At 35.1% G+C, this 8,848-nt stretch overlaps 1 protein-coding gene across 1 annotated transcript; it reads right to left on the bottom strand.

Moving 5' to 3' along the window:
- Nucleotides 1-1,552: 1,552 nt before the first annotated feature.
- Nucleotides 1,553-7,865, bottom strand: LOC127412843 (E3 ubiquitin-protein ligase RNF103-like). The gene is made up of 4 exons (XM_051649513.1): nucleotides 7,209-7,865; nucleotides 6,959-7,101; nucleotides 5,417-5,532; nucleotides 1,553-3,808 (listed from the first exon to the last, which is right to left on the bottom strand). The coding sequence occupies exons 1-4, from the start codon at nucleotides 7,432-7,434 to the stop codon at nucleotides 2,323-2,325; spliced, it is 1,971 nt and encodes a 656-aa protein (XP_051505473.1). The 5' UTR covers nucleotides 7,435-7,865; the 3' UTR covers nucleotides 1,553-2,322.
- Between the last annotated feature and the right edge of the window lie 983 nt (nucleotides 7,866-8,848).

Raw genomic sequence — 8,848 nt, 5'->3', positions numbered from 1 at the left:
ATGCGCAGTAGGCACACCCAAAACCGAACATACGTCACGGGTTCACAGCACAGAAATATTCATATTAATATATATATATATATATATATATATATATATATATATATATATATATATATATTTTTTTTTTTTTTTTTTTTTTTTTTGTGGTCCTTACATATTCCTATACTATGTGATCTTAATTCTATAATTTTATGCTTAGATGATAGAAATGACCTTCAATTGAAACATCAGCCGCAGCTGTAACAAATATTTACCATGTTGATTACCGTTACTACTGCAAAATCTTTTAAATAAATATGGATTCTCCTTCAAACAACTTTCAGCGTTATTTGTAATTTTTTAGGACAGTTATGGCTACTACCAAAAATAGTGGTAACAATAGTAATAACTTTGGTATTTCTATTTTCACTAATAAAAAATAAAAAAAAATCCCAAATTGTACCAGCTATTTGGAACGCAAATGTAGTATTAAAATTTTATTTTTTATTTATTATTACAATGTACTATGGCAAAACCTTTGTTTTTGAACATGTTCATACCATGGACATACTTTGGAGTACCATGTAAAAACAATAGGGTACTCATTCAATACCATGGTATTGCCATCTAATATACCATTACTGTACCCGTACATAATTTTTGTAAGGGCTAGCAGAAACTATGATTACCATGGTACTGTTTTGTATATGTGAGACATATACAAAAGATTCCAGTATCTTCAACACTTAAACACTACATTGTGTTTGTGCTATTCAACTCAGAAAGAAATGCTAAATGACTGCATTACAATTAAATGTATGTCCTAAATACATATACATTTTGTAACATTAGGCACTAAAGTGTTAAAGGGGTAATTCACCCAAAAACTAAAATTATCATCATTTACTCACCCTCATGCCATCCAAGATGTGTATGACTTTCTTTCTTCTGTAAACACAAATTAAGATTTTTAGAAGAATATCTCAGCTCTGTAGGTCCATACAATGCAAGTGAATGGTGACCAACACTGTAAAGGTCCAAAAGGCACATAAAGGCAGCACAAAAGTAACCCATACGACTCCAGCTGTTATATCCACGTCTTCAGAAGCGATACGATAGGTGTGGGTGAGAAACAACAGATCAATAGTTAACCCCTTTTTACTATAAATTCTCCTCCCTGCCCAGTAGATGGCGATATGCATGAAGAATGTGAATCATCAAAAACAAAAGAAGAAGAATGTGGAAGTGAAAGTGGAGATTTTTAGTAAAAAATTACTTCAATAATAATCTGTTTCTCACCCACACCTATCATAAGATATGGATTTAACCACTGGAGTCATATGATTACTTTTATGTTGCCTTTATGTGCCTTTTGGACCTCTAAAGTTTTGGTCACCATTCACTTGCATTGTATGGACCTACAAAGCTTAGATATTCTTCTAAAAATCTTCGTTTGTGTTCAGCAGAAGTCATACACATCTGGGATGGTGTGAGGGTGAGTAAATGAGAGAATTTTCGTTTTTGGGTGAATTATCCCTTTAATGACTGGACAAAACTGAGTGCACCTCAATGAGAAAATTGGACTTTATTGGATTGAACATCATTACAGGTATAAGTTTCCAAATTAATTTTGGACTCTGACAAATAGCAGGAGTCAAAGGGGTAGTCTTTAATTGTGTTAATTTAATGGCAAATGGTGTCCAAAGTTAACAAAATTACCATGCTCCAAGACAATAACTTAAATTACAGATGAAGCCATGAGTAATTGCATGTCAATGCCCAAGCCGATTTGCATTGTGCGCAGGGCACTTTTATTCAAGTTAAAGCTATAACATTTTTTTTTTTTTTTTAAATAAATATCAGATCCACATGCCCAGAGGGTTTGTCTTTCATATTGTCTATGCCCCAATGACTTAATAAGGTAACTCCATTTTAGACATATTAATCACATTTATAAATTGGAGACACACTGAACACATATAAGATGTAATGAATTTTTTCTCTTTCACTGGGATGTATGATGAGTGTTATAACAAAAAGAATTCAACTGTATGCATTGAATTTTATCCTTTGCATAATTTAGCTTTTAAAATCTATTAGTTTTTGAAATATAAGTACAAGGAATATGATCCAAATCAAGTTTTAAAAATAAAAAAATTCAAACAATATTGGGAAGAATGAATTTACTCTTATACCCTAATAACTGTTAAAGTTAAAACCACTAACGAAACCCCAGGAGCCAATGTTATGAATCTAAAGACTAAATAAGAACACAAGTTTTTTGTTGTTTTCTTTTTTAAATAAGTGCAGAAACCAAATCGTTAACAAATGACACAAGGGCTATTCTGGTTCGAGCTGCTCAGCTGCATGACGTTGTCTCGCCGGACGTTTCTTGTACGATGGCCAACGGCACACAGGGCAACAGTGACGCCCACCGGCTAGCCAGACCACGATGCACTGCTGGTGAAAAACATGGCCACACGGCAGTCCCATGATGAGGCAGTCGTTTTCAAAATTCTCAAGACATACGACACACTCGGTACGGTGGAGCATGCCACAAGGCCACAGAGACCAATCCGTGTCTTGTTCCTCTCCACCAGACCACGATTCTTCTGACTTCACTGCAGTTGAACACCCATCAGTACTATGAAGAACTTCTGAGCTGTGCTGATTTTCTTTCTCGTCACCACTGGAGTCGTCACTTGGGTTCATCATGGTTTTTGTTCGTGTATCATGGTCTTGTGTGGGCCTTTCATGCTGTGAAAGTTTGAACTTCCACGTTGGCAGGTTCTTGATGTAATCTATTGGAACAAGTGGGTGAAGCCAAAGATCTGGAAACGCCAACCTCTGTAAAATGAAATTCGGATCGTCATCCCAATCAGACTCAAAGTTCTGGAAGGAGGCAATGGGATGCACCAGGTAGCTGGTGTACCAATCCCAGAGACTTGATAACCACTCTAGGTTGTTTGCGTTTTGGTCTTCATTGCTGCATCTCCTTTTCTTTTCAAAGTAGTCGATGAGAAGGCCGTGGGCTAGATAAGTACTTAAAAAGAGAGCAGAATGAGAAGAATAGAAGGTCCAGTCGGCCCGGACCCATGAGGCAATAGTAGTAGTGTCAGCGTAACGCAGAAGTTTCAAGCTGTACTCATAGAAGCTATCCAAGTATGGAAGCTGAAGAAAACCGAGGATGGGCAGCCAGGAGATGATAAGTAAAGAATTGTAGGTCCCTAACGTGCTGATTAAAACCACAAAGCGTTTTATGGTGGCTCCTTGCGTAATGAAAAGGTCCATCCAAGCCATTAGATTGACCATGACCAAGCTTAAAATGAACAAGTCATTGACTTCCGGCTGCACCGAGCGAAGAAATGTGTCCATGGCATGCAAGGAAATGAATTCCCCAGTGCTATTTCCATATCTGTAGATACCTTCTGGTGTTTTAAGGATATATGAGGGCATTTGTCGCACCCCAATCTCCTCCAGGCAGGTGGCATTGTCCCAGTTGCGCACATCAACAAAGATGAACTCTATGCGCCCTGTGTATTTGATGCTGAGGGCTGAGAAGAAGGCTGGGGGCTGAAGCAATTTGGCAAACAAGAACATCTTCACAGGTTGCCTTTCCATTTGGTACCAGTCATCCATTAATTGCTCAGAGAAACGGATAGTTTTGATGCGAGAGGCCACAAGCGCCGTCATCCATTTAAAGATGTGCTCAATCTCGATGCGCCTGCCATTATACTCCTTCAACATAACCTTCCCTTTGGATGCATAGGTCTGCGGCACAGACATGATGAGAGTGGACTTCATCCAGCCCCGTTTATGGCAATACCTGTCAAGGAAATACAAATGGGTCAATGACATAGCTCTCATTTTTTGTGCCTGATCCCATTTATATTAAAAAAAATTATACATACAGCAATTTGAATACATCTTTTCTATGATGAACATGTTTTATATTTCTGAATTTATTTTTTATATTTGGGGATATTGTAGGGCTTAAATAAAAAAAAAATATCAAGGTGATTTAACTTTAATAAGAACGTAACGTATACAATTTAAAATTGCTGAAAAAAAATGTTGACACTTATGAGGTGTTATTTATTATGTTAATTTATTAAAATACAATTGATCATATAATTTCATAATGCATTACTGTTAATATTTTCTTTTCCTTTAAATTATAAATATATGTTGAAATTAACAGACAACTGAGATTAATTAGTGCTGAAAAAGTACTGTTCTTTGTTAGTTCATATTAAAGGGGTCATGAAATGGAGAATCACATTTTCCTTTATATTTAGACATAAGAGGTAAATTTGATATAAAAATATACTATAAATTTCAGAACTCAAATCTTCCTCTCCAGTCTAAAGAGCATTTATAGTTGCCACCCTGCTGAAAGTCTCGTTCAGACAGACCTAGTGTGGCTAACTATTCCTGAACACCAAAGGGGATCCATCTGGACTATTTAGAATTATTTTTGTATATAAACATGCACTAGGCAAACGTCTTTGTTGTAATGTATCTTGCAACACTTTTAAAAGACGTGGTGTCAAGTTAAAAAATGGAGATTCATTCAGCTTCTCTGCCACTTGCTGTTTTGAGCAAAAACTCATCCCATCTGTGCTATTTTTAATTGTTGGGGTATGTAAACATACACTACATGGACATCGTTGACCATTTTGATGTATTTCTGGCGATGTGTGTGCGCCATTTTACCGTGCTTTGGACTATGTATGTGCAGGTTTTTTGGCTCATGTCAGCGTGGATTGCTTGTAAACCAGTCAGAATACGATTCAAGCATTGCAAAGGAACTGTTATTCAAGGATGGGGAAGTTAAAAACACTTGGACCTGACTGCAAAACATTAAGTAACCAGATTCATTCATGAATATTTCAAATGTCATGACTGTTTGATAGTGTAAGGTACTGCTGTGCTTGTGTGAACAGTTTCACACATTTGGATGCAATGTGTTGGATGTGCGTTATGTGTAAACCCTGAAATTCAGTTTTATAATGATGAGTTCCAAAAATGGCTGTATTTGGGGGGCTGCACAATGTTAGCCAATCATAACAGTTGGACGTTTTAAGGCCAAAACTGAGCATTTCAGACAGAGGGCCAGAGACAGGGTGGAAAATGATCATATATTACTAAATTATGACTGTTTTGGTGCAAAAAACTTTACTAACATTATCAGTGGACCTCAGGGAAGATAATAAAATTATTTTAAAAAAAATACCCCTCTTAATAATCTGAAGTTTTAATGGCATGGTCAGTTTAGAGTAGTTTACTCCCTCATAGTTTTACCATGTTTTGTAATTAAATAACACTTTTGGGTTGGCTGTTAACCATACATTGAATTAAACACATGCCATAGTTGATCAGTTTACAGGAATGGGAAACACAGCATGGTGATATTTTTCACTTAATTTCTTACCTTGAGTCACTTGAGCAGTTGAATGTGCCTGTTCGAATGCCAAACTGAGAAACTTTCTGTACCATTTTGCCCCAGTTGGCAGTGCTCAACAGTGGATTCCTATCTTGGGCTATTACCTGACAATCAGAGGAAATATTTGTTTAATACATATCAAATATATCCATCCAAAAGCACTGCGAGCACACGTACACATTTAGGACTAAATCATGATGAAAATTTGTTTTGCTGCTGCAACAGATGCCAAATACTCTTGGTTTGAACTCTCACATATTTGAAGAGTAAACATGTTACCATGTGTGGGAGATAAAAAAAAGAGACAATTCTTGGAAAGGAGATGGCACTGCTGTAGTGTTAGTTTATATACTGCATTCAATTAAGGTTTTTTGACAGGGTCAGTAATAAAACAGGACCTTCAAATTCAAAGGAAATTCAAAATGTGCAAGCAAAACAAGCACCTGTAACGAATTCCTCTATTTCATTTGTAACAACTTATATATTCTTATTATATACATAAAATATGAGATCTTATTATTCAGATAGAAAATGTATGTTAACAATGAGATTAAATTGAAGTATTGCACATATCAGTATGACATTCATAATATTGTTTACATTGTTTGAAATACTATGCCCTCATAAAACAAAAATGCCCCAGAAATTCAAATCCAGGGGCAAAAGCTGGCCCTTAAAAGGATAGGTCACCCAAAAATGAAAATTCTCTCATCATTTACTCAACCTTCTTTCTTCTGCAGAACACAAACTGAGATTTTTAGAAAAATATCTCAGCTCTGTAGGTCCATACAATGCGAGTGAATGGTGACCAAAACTTTGAAGCTCCAATAAGCACATAAAGGCAGCATAAAGGTAATCCATAAAACTCCAGTGGGTAAATCCATGTCTTTAGAAGTGATATGATAGGTGTGGGTGAGAAACAGATCAATATTTAAGTCCTTTTTTATCATCACTGCAATTATTCATTAATTAATTATCATCCATGTACAGTAGGTTGCGATATGCATGAACAATGCGAACTGCCAAAAACAAAAGATGAAGAATGTGGAAACTGATAGTAAAAAAGGACTTAATTACTGTTTCTCACGCACACCTATCATAAGATATGGATTTAACCACTGGAGTCATATGGATTACTTTTATGTTGCCTTTATGTGCCTTTTGGACCTTTAAAGTTTTGGTCACCATTCACTTGCATTGTATGGACCTACAAATATCTATTTTATATCACTTAAGAAGATATGGATTTAACCACTGGAGTCTTATGGATTACTTTTATGCTGCCTTTATGTGATTTTGGAGCTTCAAAATTCTGGCCACCATTCAATTGCATTGCATGGACCTACAGAGCTGAGATATTTTTCTAAAAATCTTCATTTGTGGTCTGCAGAAGAAAGTCGTACACATCTGAGATGGCATGAGTGTGAGTAAATTATGAGATCATTTTATTTTAGAGTGAACTTTCCCTTTAATCTAGAAGTTAATTTCTGACAACTGAAACTTACATTAGGAAGAAGGGTTAATACTAACCTGAACTAACCAGATACCATCCTTGGTGTCCTCCACCAATTCATAAAAGTGCATTTCTCCACTGAAAGTGGTGCTGGAGTCAGATCCTACTTGCTCCTTCTCATTCTTGAGAGCAGAGTAGAGCTCCCCTTGCATAAGTTCCCCTTGAAAAGCAAACAATGCATGATGTTGTATTATTACATTTGAATATACATTTATGTATAAATATATACAAATAAAAATAAAACTCAGGCTGGCTGGAGAAATGTACCCGAGTTTTGCACCAACTCCCGCACGTCCCTCTTCTCTGCCAGGCCCGAGTATCCCAGTCCACGACACTCCAGGATGGTTCTGAGTTTCTTGAAACTCAGTGTTACCGGATCCACCAGCTGAGTGGCGAAAATCCCAGTCTCATACCAGACAACGGCCTCAAAAAACCGAGCCAGGATGAATAACATAAGAAAATAAAGGAGCAAAAAGAAGAGTTTCCACCACATTTTCTGGCTGTGATCTAGTTGATTCGCATTGACAGTATTATGATGCACTGGCGTTTGTTTATCTGTCTCGTGCGCTACAGTTTAACAAACAAAAACTACTTCTGCGTTAAGAAGCGGTCTAGGGCTGAAGCTGAAGTTTAGTTCTTAAATCGTCTAATGTTTCCATCGTATTATATAATAATGTGAAGAAGGCTGAACGTCAAAACAACGGCACACATAGAGAAACCTTCAGCAGGCCGTCACTTCTGCGCTCAACACATCGCGAGACAAAACGAACCCTTGTCTTCATTTAGTAAACATTTGGCTGTGGCGACATACTTTACTCCAGATAATGCGGAACAGATGTTTTCTCAAGATTCTAGAAGAAAGATAATGTGTCTGTGCGTTTGAGTTGTGTTGTCAGCAGGCTCGGGTGATCAGCTGGTGCGCATAACAATCTGACGTCACACGTACATTTCCGGTGCCGATTTTTTTCTAAATAAAAAAGTAAAATATGATGTTGTATTTGGTGTTCATTCATTTTAAATGCTTTTATAATTAATATATTAATTTAGATATTGCATTATTGTTATTTACTTACATATTTAGATTTTTTATTTTTAAATATGTTCACAATATGTCAGCTGGTGCATATAATAAATTAACGTGACAACAATTATGTATTTTTTATTTATTTTTTTACCATATGTTAGGCTTTACATCTTTTGTACAGTATATTTGTTTTTGTAGGCTAATGCTTTTGAATGTTCAAAAACAGTGCCACAAAATAAAAGCCCACCGGATTTTAGTATTGTGCTATGATCACTCAGGATCAATAGCTTATTTTAATATTTTTATTTCTTACATTTGTACATGAATCTTAATTGTATTAATTCATTTTGCTTTTAATGTTATTTTCTTGCCATTTTAAATGTTGTAATTTTTAAATTATGTAAAAACTGGTGTTGTTAGCAATAATGTGCTTATTTATTTTTTTACTGCAAATCACATAGGGATTTTTTTATTTTATAAATAAATGTGCCTGTTTTTGTAATATTCTTGAATGTTTAAAAAAGTGTCACAAAATAAAAGCTCGCAGGATTCCACTTTTTTCCTTTGATTACTCAAGTTCAATAGTTTTTTAATTGTTTTTGAGAAAAACACACACACACACACACACACACACATATATATATATATATATATATATATATATATATATATATATATATATATATATATATATATATGTTTATTTTAGTTTTAATAAAAAATTTATATTATTAATTAACATTAATGTATTTCAGTACAAGTGACGTAGTGTTTTATGTATAAAAATATGGTTATAATGTCTATATGATTATCAATATCATTAGAATATCTGATTATAATATGATTATAATATCTGTTGAATTGTGTCAATTTATATTTTCTT

The sequence above is a fragment of the Myxocyprinus asiaticus genome, chromosome 22 (genome assembly GCF_019703515.2).
Source record: "Myxocyprinus asiaticus isolate MX2 ecotype Aquarium Trade chromosome 22, UBuf_Myxa_2, whole genome shotgun sequence".
Classification (NCBI taxonomy): domain Eukaryota; kingdom Metazoa; phylum Chordata; class Actinopteri; order Cypriniformes; family Catostomidae; genus Myxocyprinus; species Myxocyprinus asiaticus.
The sequence above is the reverse complement of the archived record's forward strand: the minus strand, read 5'-3'. Positions and strand labels throughout refer to the sequence as shown.

Excerpts from the sequence above, each read along its gene's own strand:
- LOC127412843 (XM_051649513.1), bottom strand. The coding sequence starts at position 7,434 with ATGTGGTGGAAACTCTTCTTTTTGCTCCTTTATTTTCTTATGTTATTC. Across the intron at positions 7,102-7,208 it reads GGAGTTGGTGCAAAACTCGG|GGGAACTTATGCAAGGGGAG; the intron begins GTACATTTCTCC and ends TTGCTTTTCAAG. Across the intron at positions 3,809-5,416 it reads AACTGCTCAAGTGACTCAAG|GTATTGCCATAAACGGGGCT; the intron begins GTAAGAAATTAA and ends TTTCCTTGACAG.